The sequence below is a fragment of the Staurois parvus genome, unplaced genomic scaffold (genome assembly GCF_062004578.1).
Source record: "Staurois parvus isolate SC_StPar_1 unplaced genomic scaffold, SC_StPar_1.0 ptg000464l, whole genome shotgun sequence".
Classification (NCBI taxonomy): Eukaryota; Metazoa; Chordata; class Amphibia; order Anura; family Ranidae; genus Staurois; species Staurois parvus.
In genome coordinates, this window is record NW_028318260.1 from 2289271 (window position 1) to 2311848 (window position 22578).

The following is a 22578-nucleotide window of genomic DNA, read 5'->3' on the forward strand; positions in this document are numbered from 1 at the left end:
TCATGAGCTGTAAGCCATAATCATCACAATTATGACAAATCACGGCTTGAACTATCTTGTTTTGCATGTAATGAGTCTATCTCATATATTAGTTTCACCTTTTAGGTTGTATTACTGAAATAAATGAACTTTTGCATGATATTCTAATTTTTTGAGTTTCACCTGTATATATATATATATATATATATATATATATATATATATATATATATATATATATATATATATATATATTTATGTGTGTGTGTATATTATTTATTTAGTTATTTTATATATATATATATTTATATCCTACACTTTTTCAATATTATATACTGATACATTATGGAAATGAAATCAAATCATTCTGCTGTGCCTTGACATTATTCTTGCTATTAGACACAGCTGGTTGTTTTGAAGGTTTGTCTTCAAGGCATAGTAAACCTTAATCTGCATAGTAATCCGTCTAGTGCTAATATTATTGGGAAGAATTTGTTTACCGACTTAGAGGCATAATCATTAAATTAATTGGAGTTCAAAATTTGATTAGATCATTTCCACATTTTAATACCTAAATAATTTGTATTCTATGTTGTTATGAGTTATGCCTTTACCTGGCTGGTGGAATCTCTGTTCATACAAGTGTTTATTACCACAGTCTGTCTCCTCTATCAGATATGAGCTGCTTTACTCAGAATAAAAAAATCCTTTCATGCTGCAAATTTCAGCTTTTTTTTTTTTTTTTTCTTTAGGCCTCATTTACACCAGCTGGCAATGGGGCAGTAGAACCATAAGGTCAAGCAGCAGTTTTACTACCCCCCACCACCAACCACTACCTCTTTAGCTGCAAAGGCAGCAGAGGTAGAGTACATGCTGCAGCACAAAGTATCCCTGCTGTCGCGTTCAGCTGGCACTACCGCCAGCTGAACATGACCTATGCAACTGAATGGGGGCACCCTGCAATACACATTGGTGCAATGCACTAGTACGTCGTTCAAGGGGTTTAATTTAGGCGGCAAAGAGGAGCTGTGCAAGGGGTTAAAGCAAGCAGTGAGCAGTTGATACAAAACCTCCTCACCGCCTGTCAAATGCTCTCTGATGTGCAATCCAATCTCAGCTCGCTCTTCAGAGAGCAAGTTTAAACTAGCCTCTGTTCTCTCCCAGTCTGTACATCAAGACTGTGCTTCAGTAAAATGCACCGCTGTGTTATTAGGGTGTTTGCACACAATACTGATGTATGAACTGTAGAAGCTTCCTGTGCAAAAAAAACACAAGCATGCTCTGTATAGTGTGTGCATTTATACACATGTAAAAATTCTTCTAGCTCCAAGAATGCTAAATATTTAAATAATATGATCTACTACTCAGGATGGGTAGGGGTGATTAATACACATTTTTTGTGTATGTGCATGTAGACGTGTAAAATATAGTACTTTTTATTTTACTGATCTAAATTCAGCACTAGTGTGTGCACTTGGCTATTAAAAGCAATTAGCTGTATTTAGATCAATTAAAAAAAAAACACCTAAACTCATAAAGGGGTGAAGCTGCCATGCACTCTGTCACAACATGTAAGATATACAAAATCATCTGTAACACACTTTAACCACTTGCCCTCCTGAGGATTTACCCCCCTTCCCGACCAGGCCATTTTTTGCGATACAGCGCTGTGTTACTTTAACTGCCGACTGCGCAGTCATGCACCGCTGCACCCAAATTAAATTTACGTCCTTTTTTCCCACGAATTGAGCTTTATTTTGCTGGTATTTGATCACCTGTGCATGTTTTATTGTTTGCGCTATAAAAAAAAAAGACTGACAACTATGAGAAAAAAACTATATTTTTGACTTTTTGCTATTAAACATGTTCATTAAAAAATTTTAAAAAATCAAATTTCATCATAAATTTAGGCCAAAATGTATTCTGCTGCATGTTTTGCTAAAACATATTCCCAATAAGTGTAAATTCATTGGTTTATGTGAAAATTATAGCGTTTACAAATGGCGGTATAGATACTGGGATTTTTTTAAAATGTATTTTTACTAGTAATGGCGGCAATCAGTGACTTGACTGACCTGACTGTGTGCAGGGAGTGTTTTACTTGGGGGCGGTGTCTGTGTGCTTCACTGTAAGCACAGCCATCCAAAGCAGTGTGCCCGAGCTGACAGAGAGGTGAACTGTTAGTAAACAAATCAGTCCTCCTTCCTGTCGGAGATCCTCGGTAATCACCTGGCACCGGCGAGTAATCACCAGCCGGGACCCTGTGATTGACAGCCATCGCTGTGAATGGCGGTGCAGGTAGGGCGTTCGCACGCACCCCCTACCCGGAAATGTACGTATATATACACGTGATTTTGCGCACCCGTATTTCTGCTATAGGGCGGCGGGGAAGCGGTTAATCCAGCCATACATGGATTGAAATTCGGCCGGTACAGCAGGGACCATGTATTGGCAGGGAGGTTGTACAAAAGTCGATCTAACGATTGATGTCTCTACAACTGTCCTGTCAGATTTTCCCTGCTCAATCAGTGCTGCAGGTTATAGCCTGCAGCACTGATCAGTGAATACTTGGTGAAGTCTCCCTGTTGTCAGAAAACAATAGCTCTATGGAACGGAATCCCCCATCCACATCGTTATTTCTCGATCACCCTGCCGATTGAACAAAAAAAAATTGGATTAATCTATAGGCTTGCATAGTGTTATCAGTGACTCTGTATACCTTAGACAGGTGCAAACTCTCCAATGTGACCAACACCATAAGATAAAAAGAACTTGGTTCCTTAAAGCGGAGTTCCACCCAAAAGGGGAAGTTCCCCTTTAAAGATTGATCCCCTGCTCCCCATTAAGGATTGGCACCTTTGGGGGGTACCCGAATTTGACAGGTACCCGCCCCCACTTCCCTTGCGATCGCCTAGGCGATTGGAAACGGAAGTTGTCCTTCTCCCTCCCCGAGGTCTTGTGGGAGACGTGACAGGTCGCAGAAGACGACGGGGCCATTCAGGAAGCGCAGCACTACTTGCGCATGCGCAATGGGCACCCGGCTGTGAAGACGCAAAGGGGTTTATTTACTAAAGCTGGAGAGTCCAAAATCAGACTCCCTTCTGCATAGAAACCAATCAGCTTCTAACCTCAGCTTGTTCAATGAAGCTTTGGCAATGAAACCTGGAAGCTGATTGGTTTCTATGCAGAAGGGAGTCTGATTTTGGACTCTCCAGCTTTAGTAAATAAACCCCAAACTGTCACAGCCGGGTGCCCACACTGAAGATGCCGGCGCCTGGAATACAGGACAGCCGGTGAAACGGGCTGTGGCGGAGGCAACGCGGGATCGTGGGACAGTGGCTGTTTTTTAAAAGTCAGCAGCTGCTGACTTTTATTTTTTTACAGTGTGAGTGGAACTCCACTTTAAACGTTGCTTTATCGTTCTGATTAAAAAAACTTGACATTTAATCAAATCCTTTACAAGAGGTCATTGACTTCAAAGTGATTTCATAAGGAATGTTCTTAAGCAAAGTATGTTGTACTATATGTGATAGGTCATGGAGAGTCTAAATGCAACATAGATGCTTTAAGCAATAGCTTTCTTCAATGAACACGTGCAGTATATGTTTTTCATAAATCATGGGGTGATATGTAGCATACAGAGGAAGATCCTAAACTGTTACAGACAACTATGTACCGTGCTTTGTGCTTTCAACAGGACTAGATTTTATGTAGTGTTGGCTTACAAAATGCCATGTTTTAATAGCATTGTGGACAATTTTGATTTTAACTGCACAGTCCTCAGTATATGAATCCTGAATATTTTAGTAAAATGATCTGCACATGGGGAAAGCTTGCAAAGGATAACCAGGGGCACTTTTTTCTTCGGTTTTTTTTCTAGTTATAGTTCAAAAATATCAGATATTTACTCTCTCATCTGTTTAATACAAGAGGCATACAAGAGCCAGGATTATTAACGTGGCAGGTGGCAAGAACTCAGAACGTCCCGCTTCCTGGGTGGCAACCCTTATTAGTCCCAAGCAGGGGTGGACTGACAACTCATGGGGCCCCCGGGCAATAGGGGATCATGGGGCCCCTGTGTCCTTGCCCAAACTCAAAAAAGCCTATGAAAAAGGTACCAGGGGCATCTCATGGGGCCCCCTACTGACCCCGGGCCCTCGGGCAGTGCCCGAGTTTCCAAATTTTCAGTCCGCCCCTGGTCCCAAGTTAGGAAGCTCCTGCAGTTCTGAGTCATTTCGCTTCCTCCTTCCACCCTTTTTCCCTCCTTACCTGTTATTCTGGGTTCTCTTAAAAAAATCATACTCACCTGCCCATCAGATCACTAGCTTTGTCTTGCAACGATTCGCTGTTCATGTGTCAGAACCTCCATCCCATGTCTCAATCTTGGTCCGCATTATTTGGCTGCCTCCTCCATTTTCAGGAGCATGATTTGTCATTCTGGCCTAGGCCAGAATGGCGATTGAGGGCAAGACTACTGTAAAAAAAAAAAAAAGCATTGTTTCCCCCCCATTTAAAGACACAGCTGTTATTGCAGAAGTTGATATAGAGGCAGTCATTTTGGAGAGTAAAATTCAGCGGACTCCATGCATGCGTTAGTTATGGTTATATGAGCACTTGGACTAGTAAGTAGTACATGCAACCCTGAAGGCCCCGATATGGACACACACTCACCGGCCACTTTATTAGGTACACCTGTTCAATTGATTGGTAACACAAGTTGCTAATCAGCCAATCACATAGCAGCAACTCAGTGCATCTAGACATGGTGAAGACGACTTGCTGCAGTTCAAATTGAGCATCGGAATGGGAAAGAAAGGGGATTTAAGTGACTTTGAATGTGGCATGGTTGTTGGTGCCAGACGGGCTGGTCTGAGTATTTAAAAAACTGCAGATCTCCTGGGATTTTCACACACAACCATCTCTAGGGTTTACAGAGAATGGTCTGAAAAAGAGAAAATATTCAGTGAGCAGCAGCTGTGTGGATGAAAATGCCTTGTTGATGTCAGAGGTCAGAGGAGAATGGGCAGACTGGTTGCTGCAACATTCAGATGGTCGGGTCAGAATTTGGTGTAAACATAAAAGCATGGATCCATCCTGCCTTGTATCAACGGTTCAGGCTCGTGGTAGTGTAATGATGTGGGGGAGATTTATTTGGCACTAGCAAGGTGTACCTAATAAAGTGGCAAGTGAGTGTACTGTATATACATATGGTATTTTCTGGATGCTTTCATTATTTCCTTTATTTCTGGATGCTTTCATTATTTCCTTTGTTTATTTCTGGATGCTTTCATTATTTCCTTTGTTTATCTAGATCAAGCTTGTAAAATATACCATATACACAATGATATTTGTCTGAAAATGGAATGATATTCATGGATCTCTGATTTAGGATCATTGGAGGATAGGGCCTCCCTTTCCCCATTTTCCCCATGGCTTAGGCAAGGGTGTCAAACTCAGTTTCATTGTGGTTGCCCTCAAATAGCCAGTTGTATCTGTAAACCTAGATGTCCAGAGCACCCCACTCCCCCTTACATCAGATGTCAAGAGTCCCTCATCACAGTGCACCCCCCTTACCTTGTGGTGCTAGAGGTGGAGCTGGGAAGTAAAAAGAGCAGGGCTGGACCAGAGGAGCTGGCAGAGTCTGCTGAATGTTGAGACCAGGGGAGGGGGAGACAAGGGCGTGATGTAGCTGCACAGAGAGACATATGAATTGTAGGAGAAGTTCTGACCTTCTCTCTACTGCTGAGACAGGATGGAGGAGGGGCAGAGATGAGCCTTTTTGCAGTTGCACGGAGAAGGGCAGGATCTGGAGGAGGCGTTCTGTCCTCCTTTCTGTGCCAACTGCTGAGACAAGGTGGAAGCAGAGACGAAGGGGGTGCTGCAACTGCAGGAGAGGTGCGAGGGCCACATGAAATGGCCTGGTGGGCCAGATTCGGCCTTGTGTTTGACACATGTGGCTTAGGGTATATGCTTCATTGCTGCTGCTAGTTCTAACATCAACTATGAGTCCTCATGCACACTGGACATTTTTGAAGCTGCTGTTTTTGGCTTTTGACGTTTTTTTCTACAGCCAGTACACTCCCCAGCATGTTATCCAATGTGTCCATGTACACATAGACTGTAATCAACTTTTTTTGGCAGGGCAGTTTTTTGGCTGGAAAAAAAACCCAGAACTAGTGGGTTTCTAGAGGAGTTTTTTATCTGCAAAATTGCTATAACGTGGTAAAATGCTGTAAATCTCGGCAAACCAGCATTTTTGGACATTTTTTTGACCAAAAAAACCCCCTCTAAGAATGCTAGAAACTGTAAACGCGAAAAAACGTGGCAAAACGCCACTAAATGCTAATACAAAAACTCTAAACACTGGTTTTTAACATGACTTCACACAGCTAACGTCACCAACATTGTTAAAGCGCCTCGTGTGCATGGAGCCTGAATGATAAAAACAAATAGTGGAAACTGAAGGACTCCTATCACACACAATTTTACCATCACAAACCCGTTAAAGTTACAGTGCCAGTTTATTGCAGTCTTTCTGTGAAAATATTTCCTTCCCCAGTACAAAAGGATGTTGCTAGAGAAAGAACTGACTTACAAATTATCCCAAAGGATAGTGTGAAGATTTGACATGCTGAATGATAACCAGGAGCTGTTTGTTCAATGCAAAACTGTCATTCTTCTTTTGTTTCTGTCCCATAGGGCCAGCGGTGGCGTAAAGAATTTGAAGATGAGAAACCATTTGATCTAGAAAGCTCTGGAGATGATGACTTCATTGACGAAGAAGAAACTGATGATGTATATTCTGGATCAGGATCTGGTGGTAAGTATGATGGAAACTCTTCACCAAAAGATAGCTTCGAAAAATGTATAGCTCTTTCTCTATTGTTTTTCTGTCGTTGTATAATAGTGGTAAAATATAGAGGAAGTGGGGTTGATTTACTAAAGGCAAATAGACTGTACACATTGCAAGTGAAGCTTCATTTTTCCCAAGAGCTTAATGAATGTGATGCAGTTTCGCGTTGTTAAAAAAAAACCCAATCGGTGCAAGGAAAATGTTTTAAAAATGCATTTTTTTGCTTGCACGTGATTGGATGATGGAAAGCAGCAGCACTTCACTGCATTCACTAAGCTGTCAGGGAAATGGGTGCAGCTGCACTTGCAAAGTGCGCAGTTTATTTGCCTTTACTAAATCAACCCCATGGTGTGTTTATTTTCACTTTCCACCCATTTCCTGTTATTTTACTCATCAACATGACCTGTCCAGATACATTTATTTTGTGTTTCTATAATTTTGTTGGTAGCCTTCTATAGTAGAGTGCACCAAGTTATCTAAAATAAAACTCACTTTTATCTGCTTACAGATTTCGAATTGGAATCCAGACTTGATTTTGGGGTTAGGTATACAACAGAAACCCCCATTTTACCTCCCACAGCCACAGCACTGAAACCAGCACCTACAGTACATGTCATTCCCGCTGTACAAACAACATGGCTTCCGCCTACAACCCAAGCCACCATTATACATCGACACCATCCATGGGCTCCTCCTGAAGAATCAGAAACTCCTTCTATTACCGCTGCCCCTACTCCTACTAGTCCTATCAAGGAAGCAGCAACCGCTGCAGATATAACCCCAGGACTTGTCAGGACAACAGAAGTACACAAATTACCGCCCATCATTGTTGTTTCCACTTCTACAACACCAGTGCCTAGTTCCACAGAAGAAGAGACTGAAATGTGGGAGGATACAACTGAAAATGTGGTCATTATTCCCAGTGAGGAAGGCAGTAGGCTATGGCCTACTGAGGATGAGAGGACTGTACAGACAACTGCTGCAGATGAACGTGACATAGAGGATCTAGACAAAGTGACATTCAGTCAGCAACCACTGGTAAGAATAAAACCAACTAGAATAAAGCAGAAAATCAGCTAACTAAATATGCCTAGAATTCTTCAATGTTCAAAAATGCCCAATGATATGCAAGGTACCCCAACATTAGTAGGGCAGCGGAAGGGATTGTTTTCAGTGCTAAGCTTAAATACAAACTGATAGTTGCTGCGAGAGGAACTATTAAACTAGGAACTCCACATTTTGCTGTTGACAGTAAAAGCGATGATACAATTAACTGGTGTTCACATTGAATGGAATGCTGCAGTTATAGTATGTAAACACCTTTGTTATATGTTGTCCAGGTTATTCAAAGTGGCCAAGGCTCATTCACTGTTAGCCATAGGCATAATGTAGATACACTTTTGGAAAAGCCCAGGGCATAATGTGGACATATCATAATATTACCAAGCAAAGATATGTTTATTAAATGAATAACCCCGTTCATGAAGCTTTATTCTTAGGGGCCCCTCTGCTCACTTGCGAACTGTCACTTTAACCTCCCATCCCTGGTGTCAATCAAAGTCAAACAGGTTCCACAGTCTGTGTGAGTGTGAATAAATAAACCTCACATTGTTGCTTTCAGTATGGGTGAAATAAGCCACATATTGTCCATTTCAGTTGGGGTAAATTAGCTCCATATCAGTTTCCATGGGAGTAAAATAAGCCCCATGTCATTGGTTTTCATATCAGCAAAATGTTGAGGTAGTCAAGCAAATCAACATCAGCAAGAAAAATGTACAACTCAACAAATACATAAAAATAAATGATTACACTTTTCCAAAAACATTTCAAAACGATGGATGAAAATCCATCCCAATTATTAAAAGAATATATATATATAAAGCACGAGCTACTACAAGAATCACAGAGTGTAAGTACTAGCTTATAAGGATGAAGGACTCACTTAGGGTCAAGTTGAGTATTTGTAAGACCCCTCTGTGGGTCCTTCATCTGAAGCGAACCAGGTATCTTTTTGTGCTGGGATAAAAAGTGCACATACAGTGGGGATCGAAAGTTTGGGCACCCCAGCTAAAAATTTGTATTAATTTGCATAAAGAAGCCAAGGAAAGATGGAAGACTTTTGTAAGGAAGAATGGGCAAAGATACCTCAAACAAGAATTGAAAGACTCTTGGCTGGCTACAAAAAGCGTTTACAAGCTGTGATACTTGCCAAAGGGGGCAGTACAAGATATTAACTCTGCAGGGTGCCCAAACTTTTGCAGACGCCATTTTTTTGTTTTCTGTTATTTTGAAAGTGTAAATGATGGAAATAAAATCTAACTTTTGTTGACATATTATAAGAATGTCTAATCTGTAATTTGATGCCTTTTGGAGATTTTTCCATCTTTCCTTGGCTTCTTAATGCAAATTAATACAAATTTTTAGCTGGGGTGCCCATACTTTCGATCCCCACTGTATGCCATTGACAAATTAAATGTATCACTAAGTGACATCTTTGATGTTTTGGGGTGTTTTCTTATCTACTCTTTATACAACTATACCACGGGGGCCTGTGCTGAATTGTAACAACTAGATACTTGGGTTCCTATGTCCTGAAGAAGCGGGTTTCACCTGAGAAATGTGTTGACAAAGGGATACTGGTTTAAGATTATGTTTTATTTGCTGTGTTTTGTTTATTTGTATATTGTACCTCTGATATAAATGGGTTTTTTTTCACACACCCTTATAAGCTATTTCTAACTTGATTCATGTAGCAGCTGGAGGTGGACAAATTTCGATCTATGTATCTGCAAGCTGGTCATACTGAAGTCAATCAATCAATCAGCTTCAGTACAACCAGCCTGTCGTTTTTTTTTTTTCTTGCCTGATCACTGTCGGCAGCAGCAATGATCACACTGGGGTTTATTTACTATGCAGAATCTCGTGCACTTCTGCATATAAACCAATTAGCTGAAGTTAGAAGCTGATTGGCTACCATGTACAGGTGCATGAGATTCTGAGTGAACCAACTTTAGTAAATAAACCCCTGTATTTTGCCGGTAAGGAAGGCTCCCTGCGCTGCTCTCACTGTGTTGATGGGGGAATAGAGCAATTTTCTTTCTTTCTCTGTATGCTCTAACTCCCTTCTTAGGATGAGACTTTGTGCAGTATAATATGAATTGTAATTGATCAATGATAATGTTTACAATGCTGCCTGTATAGAGCCACGTAGTCTCTTCCAGGTCCTGCATTGTAGCCCCTATAAAAAAAAAAAAAAGAAAAAGAGAGAGAGGGTGCCACCTTCTAAGTGTCATTTTATTTATAACTTGTTAAAAACAGAAGTAATTATGCACTCACTGTGTGACACTAAGTGCTGGTGTGTAGCAACAAATAGGTCTAGTATATCCTCCCGGCATGGATCTTCTTCTAGAGAAGGTGAGAACAATGACTAGCTATAGAGTCAAGCAGAGTGAAGTGTGGAGGCGGTTGAGGGATTCAGATGCAGCTGTCCCGGTCTCCTCCAGTTTTGGACAGCGGAACAATGCAGGGAAGCATCGAGTCTCCATGGCAACCTCTGATGTTAGGTGTGTTGTGCTTGGGGGAGTGGCTAAGCATTTTGTGACAATCCTGCCCCTTCATCAAGCCTAATATTGGCTTCGGGGGAAAGCCATTTATTAGCAGCCACTGCCATGGTAACAAGATGGCGCAGCGTGCCCAGATAAGAATAAAATTACTTGCTCACATAAGCAAAGGTAAATAAGATAACCATGAAACTAACTTGATTAGTTTTATTACCCAACTTCATGCAAGGTACAAAAACATGGAAAACATTTTCGAAAGATATGGGATTCTCCTACAGAACCCGCTCCTAGGCCCTTTTTTGCCCCCAAAGAAAAGTAGGGCCTACGATATTAAAAGTCAGGTGGCTCCCAGCAAGATCTCCAAAAAGCCAACAGCTCGTCCCTGTCAGTGTAAATTTTTTTGACATTTAGTATGCATGTTCCAATGTTGGAAATGCAAATGTCTCACATGCAGTTTTGTCCTGCATGGCCTTTTTTGGGAATGGTAAAGTCTTCCCCATTTCCAGCTTTTTTCATTGTTCCACAGAATTCATAATATATTGTCTGACTTGCCCATGTGGACTGCTGTATCTGGGGAGTACAATTTGAACCCTCAGATCTCAATTTGGGAAACATCTGGATGATTGAACAAGGGAGTACCGACTATAGTATCCCCAAACACTTTAAAGAAAAACATGGAAAATTCAGGAAAGGAAAGGATAGTGGTTCTAAAACAGCACTTTAAAAAGCTCTGCTAACAAGAAGCATATTTTTTTTATGCTCAACACATTAACCCCTGGGAGTCGAAATGAAAAACTTGAGCTAAATACTGTGATTTAATTGTTTTTCCTTTATGTCAAGATCCATTTACCTACCTATATATTTTAGATCTTATCTCTACCTATACAGTATATTCTGGTATTAATCCAGTTTATTATATATTATTCTTTTTATATGTTTTCCTAAATCCTGTAGGATTATAGTTCTGTTTTTATGAAGGTACAAAACTGTTTAACTATATTATTGTACATTTTCTAAATTTTATTTATAACTTTATAAATTAATTATGTTACGTAGATGAATTTTATATTTTACACTTTTATGAAGGTGTTTTGCAGTATAGATCCTGAAAAGTTGTGCCATGCAGCCAGTAATCATGTATATTCCCCACTTTTTAAACATATATTTTTTACATATATATTAACTGAATTTCCTTCCCCCTTCTCTCGCTATATTAATTCGCTTTCCATCATTGTATTATTTTTTATTTTATTTATGACATTCTCTAATTTTCTATTTGCAAGTAATTACATTCTTATCTTGGCATGCTGCACCATTTAGTTCTAAAGCTTCCAGTTTTACCATGGCAATGGCTGGACCTAGTATGCTTGATAAATAGGTGGGACTGTCCCAAAACGCATAGCCATGCTCCCACATGCCTGATGTCACAGTTTTGCAGTTCTGAGACCTGATGTTTCCCCACATCACTCTGCTGTCCACGGCTGAAAGAGACTGGACGCGCTGCGTCTGAATCCCTGAGCCGCTTCCATCCTTCACTCTGCGTAGCCCAGCCGCATTCCTGCTGAACTCCAGCATCTAGTCATAGGTCTCACCTTCCCCAGCAGATGATCCATGCTAGGGTGGATATATTGGACCTACTTCTTGCTGCATGCTAGCACTTAGTGTCACACAATGAGTGCATAATTACTTGTGTTTTTAATGAGTTATCAATAAACTATGTGGCTCCTTCTCTGTGTTTTTTTTTTTTTTTTGCATTACGCAGCACCACCAAAGTTCCTTTACCTGAGAGGAGCAGCAGCCCTCAAGTGTTTCTTCCTGCTTCATGCTGGACTGTTAGGACTTTATTAGGCTACCATTGTTCGAGCACCAAATGAGATGATATACCTATTGTTGTACCATCCTTTATACACTATTGTAGCCCCAGTGCATGCATATTCCAGACTCAAAAGGTTTCATTAGTAAGCCCATCTGCAACCCAACAAACAGCTTTACAGGCTATAGAGTCTAGACTGTGAATGTGGAGGGGTGCAAGACTGGAAAGCTTTAAGAAGAAAGTTTGTGCAGTGCTGGTATGGCTAAACAGAAGAATGTTTCTAGAGAAGAGCAATAAAAGTAAAGATCTTCCATTACATAAATGATCAGTATGAGGAAGAGGCACTCAGGATGGATGCATTAAAAGTGCACTTTAAGTATCATGCTGGGAACCAACAGTATCTTTCCATCTTAATTTTTTCATACTATGCTTTATTTATTGTTACATTCTTAATTTATGAGTAAAATACTAGCATTATAACCAGGGGCAAAACATAAAACCAGTATACACTCAAATTAAATAATAATAAACCAGTGGAATCCCAAGTTAAGTTAGCCCATTTCTTTTAAATGTAAATTCTTATGTATATTTTTGTCAGAATATTTGTGCCATTTCCCTGAAATATCTTATCTGTTCTTTTGCTGTTGTTTCCACCAGGATAAACTGTTCCAAAGCATAAATAGAAATAATTGGTCAACCATTTATGTTTATGCCAATAGTTTAGCCCGGTGGAATATTTAGATGGTCGACCTGCATTTCTGATCAATGTCTAATGTTTTGATTGGCTTTAATGGGAATTAGAGCTCAGATATTGAACTCTTTTGTATTGGCTGCATCAGATCATTTTATTATTCAATTTGTCTGTGTCTGATAAGTCTTTTTAAAAGCTTTTGATTGCTCTCTCACTCAATTCTCACCATCAGCTTCTTTTGGATGGAATGGTAATATCAAGGATCACTTTAATGAGTCCATTGTTTAATGGACAGTGTAGCAGATTTATTACTTTATGTAGATATAGCACTGTTAAAGGTAAATATCAAATTTATGTACTTCAAAATGGATACAGAGACAATAAACAAGAAAAATATAGCATTAGTTTGAGAAAACAGAGTCAAACTTTAGCCAATCTGTTGTAAAATCATTATTTACATTTTGTTGAATAATTTATTTTTTTCTGATCAAAAAAGCAAGTAATGAAATCAGCCTTTCATTTGGCTAAAATACTAGGGAGGGTGAAATCTAAATAAATCATATTTTTGTACAATAAAGTAATTAGGTGAGATCTGTTATTCTTAAGTGTAATTTTCTCAATGGGATTAGGAGGCTGGATAAGCAAATTAGCATTGAAGTTTCTTTTGATCAAGTCCAGTAATGCATTTTAACTTCTCATCACAAGATAGGTTTCCAGTCTCATTTTTGAAAACATATGTTATTAAAGAATCATTACTGAAAATACTTTCAAGATCTGAAGCTCCTAAGACTCTAGAGAGGAACTGGAAATTAAATATTTTGTTCACATAGTTTAAAGTGGAAGAAAAATGTAGTCCTGCTAGATCACTTCAGGCTGGCCCCTTTTGCAGGTATACAGTGGGTAAAATAATTATTTGATCCCCTGCAGATTTTGTAAGTTGTCCACTTTCAAAGAAATGAAGGGTCTATCATTTTTTTCATAGGTGTATTTTAAATGATAGATAGAGAATATCAACCAAAAATCCAGAAAAAACACAATACAAATGTTATAAATTGAGTTGCAGTTCAGTGAGTAATGCATTGTTCAGTAGGGCCCCAGATTCTGGTATTCAAGACCGGTCACTGCTGTGCTCTTTCCATGAGCAGGATCCCATTACCACCTTTTGTAGTTCTTTTAAGGCAGCGCAAACATACATTCCAACAAAGCCAAGTATGGGATCCCCACCCTTCTTGACAACATGGCTGTCAAGTAGAATAAATGCAGTGAAGTCACTTTTTTCCTGATGCATTTTCCAGTCACATGAATGTAGATGCATCAAAGCTCCTGTCAACATCGATGCACGTTGCTCTGCCCTGATGCGCAATGTGCTTTGCAATGTAATTTACATTGCACCTCAACTTGTTGAGGTGCATTAATGCATGTTAATATATGTGTCATTACACTTTTTGACGTGTGTTAATGCACCTTTAAAAGTGGAACTTTTTCTACCACATTTGGAACATTTTTGTTGGGGGGGGGGAGTAGGTACCTAGTTTTGACAGGTACCCACTCCCCCTTCTGCTCAGGTCACCTAGGCGATCAAAGTGGTCCAAGTTTGGCCTCCTCTCCTTTACCTGCAGCTTTCTGGGACACATCACAAGTCCCAGAAGATTGTGAAGCCATTCACAAAGCACATGTGCAGTAGAAAGCTGGAGGCAAGAGGCTGTGAAGCTGCAAGCTGTCACAATTGAATTTCTACACTAAAGATGCCGGTGCTGGGAACCTGAAAATAGGGAAGAACTAACTTGGATGGGGATGTCGCTGGATCCCTGGACCAGTATGTATCCTTTTATTCAGGGGTGGACTGACCATTTGGAAACTCGGGCACTGTCCGAGGGCCCGGGGTCAGTAGGGGGCCCCATAAGATGCCCCTGGTACCTTTTTCATAGGCTTTTTTGAGTTTGGGCAAGGACACAGGGGCCCCATGATCCCCTATTGCCCAGGGGCCCCATGAGTTATCAGTCTGCTCCTGCTTTTATTAAAAGTCAGCAGCTACGATATTTGTAGCTGCTGACTTTTATTTAGATTTTTTTTCTAGAGTGAAGAACCGCTTTAACATAACATTACAAAAAATGTGGACATGCATTTTGATGCTTTTCAGTTGATTTCAGTAGAAAACACATCAGGCAAAAAGGCAAAAGGTATGCTTCCAGCCTTAAGGTTACATAGCTAAAATTAAAAAGAAATACCACACAACTGGCATCCAAATATCATGTGAAAAAGCAACAGCAAATGCATGTGCAGCACAACACACATCAAAACACTGTAATGCAAAAAATATGCCACGCTTTAGAAATTATAATATACCATGTAACTGATTAAATATCAAAAAATAAATCATAAATTATGAATCAACAATGCAAAAACTTTTTAAACAGTGCTGAAATTTTTTTTATATCATGTGCAAGAGTCCTTATATATTCAAAAACAGATACCCGCTTTTCAAAGCAAGATATCACCCATATGAGCTTACCAGATGGCATATGACTCGATGAGAAAAGAGTTAAATCACGCTTGCACAAAAATCCTCCTCAAACTGCAGCACACAGGAATCCTCTGTCACTCCACCCTCACTTTTACTTTATCGGACTGATGCTCCAGGAAGACGGAAGGAAAGAGCACCAAGCTCTCATAGTGTAAAATCCTCAGTGACGCCAGCAGAAGTGTATACAGCAATCAGCATCAAACAGACTGCGATGCTTTTCGCCGTTGCACATGTGTGGTGACGTCACAACTTCCGGCTCCGCCCTACATGTTTTGTCACAAATGGTGTCATCAGGGGCACCAGACAGTAATATAGTATATAAAAATAACATTGTAGTGACATTGTAGGTGTGGAAATCCACTTTTAGATTTTAAATTATGTTAAATATTTCCCAAACCATAGTATATCACAACCTAATTATTTTCATGAAATGAAATCATGCAAAAAATATTTTTTGTATGTTTCTCCTTTCAGTTAGTGATATTTTATCCTATTTTTGTTATTTTCTTTATTCTCCTTTTAAGGGTTGCATAAATACGAGGGTTCTTCAAAAAGTTTCTGCACTTTTCCATAACATTTATATACGTAAAAAGTGTGGAAACCTTTTGAAAATCCCTCAAACATAAACCTTTTAGGTTATATAAAACTGTTATTGAAATCCGATTGATTTTCAGTTGTGTGAATTACTGTCACTATTGTGATCTTTAATTTGCAGAATATGACTCATATATCCCAATATTAGGCAACATTTTAAAACCAAAAACATGTGTTTATGATAGGATATACCATAAACAGTGTGTTAATAGAAGGGGATACTTTTACCGCAATACGTATATAAACGTTGTGGTCTTCACGTGGTTTACTAGGGTTATGGCACCGGGGTCAACCATTATCCCGGTACCGTTTGTCTTTCAGGGGACAGATGGCTTTCACGTGAAAGTGGTCCTAGTGGCTCTTGAGCTGCTGGATCGCTTTCCATAGCAGCAGGGGACATCTTCCCATACAAACTACCCCCCCCCCCCCCCCCCCCCCCCCCCCCCCCCCCCCCCCCCCCCCCCGCTGCTTGCTGATGTTTTTTTGGGCTCACCATTAAACCTGACTGGCCCAAGAGACGATCCGACAATTCAGCCTCCTCAGGATGGCGGTGATGAAAGACTTTATGGTCTTTGATCACCTCTATTATGATGGAGGACCGCAGCGAAATCATGGTGTGACATCTGGTCGATGGCAGAAGCAAACAAATTTTTTTCTTTTTTAACCACTTGCCTACTGGGCACTTTTACATGACATCCTCCCAGAACAAGAGAGCTCCAGCCCGTCCGTCATCCTCTTTCATATTTTACAAACAATTAGGGTATATATTGTGTTTTTTTTTATTTACTAAAGTGTATTTTATCCCAAAAAATTGCGTTTGAAAGACTGCTGCGCAAATACCATGTGACATAAAAAATTGCAACAATTGCCATATCATTCTCTAGGGTCTGTGCTAAATTATATTTATATATTATATTATTATATTTTACCATTTTATATATATGTACAGTCAGGTCCATAAATATTGGGACATCGACACAATTCTAACATTTTTGGCTCTATACACCACCACAATGGATTTGAAATGAAACGAACAAGATGTGCTTTAACTGCAGACTGTCAGCTTTAATTTGAGGGTATTTACATCCAAATCAGGTGAACTGTGTAGGAATTACAACAGTTTGTATATGTGCCTCCCACTTGTTAAGGGACCAAAAGTAATGGGACAATTGGCTTCTCAGCTGTTCCATGGCCAGGTGTGTGTTATTCCCTCATTATCCCAATTACAATGAGCAGATAAAAGGTCCAGAGTTCATTTCAAGTGTGCTATTTGCATTTGGAATCTGTTGCTGTCAACTCTCAAGATGAGATCCAAAGAGCTGTCACTATCAGTGAAGCAAGCCATTATTAGGATGAAAAAACAAAACAAACCCATCAGAGAGATAGCAGAAACATTAGGCGTGGCCAAAACAACTGTTTGGAGCATTCTTAAAAAGAAGGAACGCACCGGTGAGCTCAGCAACACCAAAAGACCTGGAAGACCATTTCAAATCTATTGTGGTGGTGTATAGAGCCAAAAATGTTAGATTTGTGTCGATGTTGCAATATTTATGGACCTGACTGTATATATACTGATTTAAACTTGTAAACAAAATGTCCCAGAAAATGCTTGGTCTTCAAGTGGCTAAAGTGTTTGTAAAGGCTGCAGGTTTTTTTACCTTCATGCATTCCAAAAAACCTACTGTGTGCAGCAGTGCCCCCAGCCCCCTCAACACTTACCTGAGCCTCATCGCGACCCAGTGATGTGAATGACAGCCTGCCCTGTCTCTGACCCCTCATTTGCTGAGACAGCAAGCGGGAACCATCGGCTCCCGCTGCTGTCAATTACAGCCAGTCAGCCAATGAAGGGGGGGAGGGCAAGCTGCAGCTCCGTGTCTGAATGGACACATGGAGCAGTAGGTGACCCCATAGCTAGCTGCTTGCTGTGGGGGCACCTGACAGACAGGAGGAGCAAGGAGAGCCTGTGTGGGACTCGAGAAGAAGGGGATCCAGGTTGCTCTGTGCAAAACCACTGCCCACAGCAGGTAAATATAGACATGTTTGTTATTTTACCAAAAAAAAAAATGAGTCTTTATAATCGCTTTAAACCCTTTAAAAATGTGATATATTTCAGCTCACAATCATTAGATATGGTGGCTGCATGTGTTTTTCTTTTTTTAGGCATTTTTCTCTCTGTTTTCACCTGGAGATCTGGCCAGTAGCACACCTCCTGTATTAGAGTGCATCCACTGTGGATGAAGGAGCCCAGGAGGAACCTTTGGACAGCAGCATTGTCAGTCTCAGGGGAGTGACTAGCAGATTTAGATACACTAACAAATTGAAACCAGTTTTTTTCCTTTTGAGATAAAGGTTTTACATAAATAAATAAAAGCAATGTAAGCACCTCTGTCAGTGATAAATGGTTTGCCTCATCCTTTTAACTGTGACATCTGCAAGAGAGCTTGTTCTGTTGAAAAACCAACAGACTTACTGGCTGGATCACTAGGTGAAAATAAAGGAAAGAAAACATAAAAAAAGAAAACTAATGCAGCCATCACATCTGAGAATTTGTAAGCTGCAATATGATCAATACAATTTTTGCTTTTGGGTTTAAAACTGGGCATCTTTAACTGACTTTGAATTCTTTCTACTTTAGATATTCAGTCATGTAGTTCTAAGATCTGTTCTTCTACATCAGTGGTTCTCAACCTGTGGGTCGCGACCCCTTTGGGGGTCGAATGACCCTTTCACAGGGGTCGCCTAAGAGCATCAGAAAACACATATTTCCGATGTGTAAAGAGCAGCTGCTGTGTTAAAGCAGCTACTGTGTAGAAAGCAGCTACTGTGTAGAAAGGAGCTACTGTGTTGAAAGCAGCTACTGTGTTGAAAGCAGCTACTGTGTTGAAAGCAGCAGTATTGGAGGTAAAACGACACTCATGAATTATAATTACTGGGTAAATAATTTTATAGTTGGGGGTCACCACAACATGAGGAACTGTATTAAAGGGTCGCGGTATTAGGAAGGTTGAGAACCACTGTTCTACATGCTTCTGTTTAGGACCGGTATATGTGAAAATCAAACTGCTTTGTTTAAATTACACACAGAGGGAATGAAGAGAGAGTCTGTATTATGTATGCCTACAACTAACATTCCATATAGGTTCCTAGTTCTTTATTTAGTCATTGTGTAATGAAGAATTAATTTGTTTCTTGCGTAAGTTCTTGGATCGGAGGAGTTTAGTCCAGAGGGAAAGAAATAATGGGACGTGATCTGGTTGAATAAGATGATTTTTTTTTTTCTATTTAAATAACCTAAAATAATTTTTGGCACATATGTTCTCCCTATTTTAATATGTTGCTTGTTTCTTGGTGACAGACAGACATCTGGGAAGTGACAATAGCCACTGCTCGGGACAATGAAGTAGAGATTCCAGTCAGTGGAGGGCCAAGTGGAGACTTTGAGATCCAAGAAGAAGACAGCAAATCCCAGACACAACCGCCCACAATATTCGACCTGGGAAATGAAGTCCTGCCACCAGGCACAACTCCCACTGATCATGGTCGAGGAAGGAAGGCAGATACTGGCCTTATTGACAACACTATAGATTCTGGAAATACATTGGCACAAATGCCACAAAAGAACATTTTGGAGAGAAGAGAAGTATTGATAGGTGAGTTTATTTTTACTTGATGCTGTTGTGCAATGTATTGTATATTACTCGAAATAATTCTTTTTTTTTTTTGCCTATAATAATAATCTTTATTTGGGATTCAACAGTATTTTTTGATAGCTGACAAAAGCCTAATTCTAAGGAATTAGTTTAAGCACAAAAATGTCAAAAGGCTAGACTACTTGACATCCAGGAAAATTGCATTTCAGTGGTTAAAAATATCTCATCTTTTGCAGACACAAACTGCCAGGGATTTCAGGGATTTTGGTTTGTGACAGAAATGCGCTTTAGCAGTACATCACTTTCTGAATCTGCTGCATGCTGCTGCTGTTTATTGCTGAAGCCTAAAGGCTGATTTAAGTCCTATTTATGTGATGGAATTGAGGGATCACTGTGCAGACCAATTTGTATGAAGCAAATCATTTATTTTTTTTTATGTGTCTTAAGGTAGAATACAAAGAACAACCTTCTGTGCACTTCTGCTGAAGATTTCAGGAAATCATAAGAGCTCCCATTTTAACAGCAGTACATTAGAATTATTAGGGCCGCCAAAGACGCAGTTGGCCACTACTGTTCCTATACAAACATCAAGGAAAGGACAAAGGGAGACTTTTCTGCTATGAGCCTGGGTGCGTACTGATGCGGTGTGGAATTTGCACCGGTTTCTGTGCAAATTCTGCACCGCATCACAATCGCACCCCGTTTATGTGAACTGCCACGGGTGTGTATGTTAAGTTAACAACACCCTGAAATTAGTTCTCAAAACGTGGTGTGAAGTGCAGAATTGGATCGCATGGGTGTGACTACCCATGCGATCCGATTCTAGTGTGGACCACAAAAAGGATCCTGCACCTTTTTGGTGTGACTTGAGCCATACAGAATTCGCATGTGATTTGCACAGGAATGCGGTGCAGTTCCTGTGCAAATCACATGCGATATGTCGAAGCACAGAACTGTGAACCCAGGCTGAGTCTGCAGTTGGGACCTTGCTATTCATAATATGTTTGCTTGTTAATAATAAAGGTAAGGATCCCTTTTAGAAAATTTGTAGTTCCTCTACTGTACTTCTTTCATGCAGTCTAGCTGAGGCATGCGGTATCATATTGTGCTGGGCTACAAATGAAGCATGCGTGCGCATCACATGCATGCATATGTGTGACTTATGTGGTACAGTACTACTCAGCAGACCATAGAAAAAAGACCATAGTTTGCTACTTAGGTGACCTACCTACAAAATGTAGCAAGATTAGGAAGTTAAAGTGATTGTAAACCCTCACCTTGTAAAACAACCCATTCAGTTTAAAATAGAAATTAAAGGCAAAACATGTATGTATACATATAAAAAAAAATAAATACCTTTTTTTCCCACATTTTTTAAGTGATCACATTCCCTCTGTTCTCAGCTGCATAAGAGGGGGAGGAGAAACTCCATTACACTGATGCTCCCAGTAAATGGCTGTGCAGAGGCTGTGGGTCAGGACAAGCCTGATCATTGGAGGAGAGCAGTCTGAGTTCTTAGCATAGTTAGAGAACTGACCATGCTGTGCTCTCATTCCTAGTGTGCTCAGTTTTTAATAGGAAAGGACTGGCAGGAACACCAAGGATTTCACATAACAGAAGCAATACAAAGAGAACAGGATACTTTTTCATACAAGTACATGGTACACGGACACATATCAGGAATATGAAATGTTGGGGTAACATTTTGGCCTCCTGAAGATTTACCTGACCAGGCCATTTTTATGATATGGCGCTGCGTTATTTTAACTGACAATTGCGCGGTCATGCAACACTGTACATAAATGAAATTTATGTCAATTTTTTCCCACAAATAGAGCTTTCTTTTGGTGGTATATAATCACCTCTGTGTTTTTTACTTTTTTTGCGCTTTAACAAAAAAAGACCAACAATTTTGAAAAAAACAATCTTTTTTTATTTTCTGCTATTAAACATATCCAATAAAAAAAAATGTAAAAATCTAACTTCTACATAAATTTAGGCCAAAAATGTATTCTGCTACATATTTTTGGTAAAAAAAAATCCCAATAAGTGTATATTGATTAGTTTTTACAAAAGTTATAGCGTCTACAAACTATGGGACATATACTGTAATTTTTTTTTTGTAATACTAGTAATAGCGGTGATCAGTGACTTATAGCAGGACTGCGATATTGCGGTGGACATTTTTACACTAACTGACACTTTGTGGGAACCAGTGGTACTAAGACGGTGATCAGTGCTAAAAATATGAACTGACACTGTATTAATGACACTGGCTGGTGTATACTAGGTGGTCCTTGTACTAGGGGAAGTGAAGGATTGCGTTCCCAGCTTTGCAGGGACACACGATCTTTCACTTCCCCCCGTCAGAACAGAGCTCTGCCTTGTTTACGTTGGCAGAGCTCTGTTCTGTGCCCTGCCCGACAATTGGCGGGTGCCAGTGGACATCCGTTCACTAGCACTCGCAGATTGGCTTCTGCTGTGAGTGTTCACAGCAGAAGTGATCCACGCGTGCCCCCTATGGCAGAAGTGCAAAATTACGTGTGTGTGTGTGTGTATGTATATGTGTATATATATATATATATATATATATATATATATATATTGTGGGAACTCGCTTCAAAATGGTAGAGCTTTTCTTGTTAAAGCACACAGCAACTCGCTTCTTTAAGGGCTTTTTTGCCCAATTTTATTTAAAAGAAAAAAAGTTCCATAAACAAAAATGCTTCCCACGCAGGGGTATCCACCATCAAGCAAATTAAACAGCATTCAGCCTCCTGGCTTGTACGCAGTTTTAAGTCTGTCTCCTGCAGACTCTTCCCAAAATATGGCTCTCGCACACAGCTGGCCACTAGCACACAGCTAGTCTGGCTTCCACCTGACTCCAAGGCAGAGACCTCCCATCTGCCGGGGT

The 22578-nt window shown here is 40.1% G+C and overlaps 1 protein-coding gene across 1 annotated transcript in view; it reads left to right on the plus strand.

The window, feature by feature from the left end:
- Positions 1-22578, plus strand: part of LOC149452788 (syndecan-3-like) — a 164813-nt gene that overhangs the window by 134026 nt on the left and 8209 nt on the right. The window contains exons 2-4 of the mRNA XM_089688991.1: positions 6679-6799; positions 7341-7870; positions 19370-19664. Of these exons, the coding sequence (XP_089545117.1) occupies positions 6679-6799; positions 7341-7870; positions 19370-19664 (946 nt within the window). The remainder of the gene's footprint in view (positions 1-6678; positions 6800-7340; positions 7871-19369; positions 19665-22578) is intronic.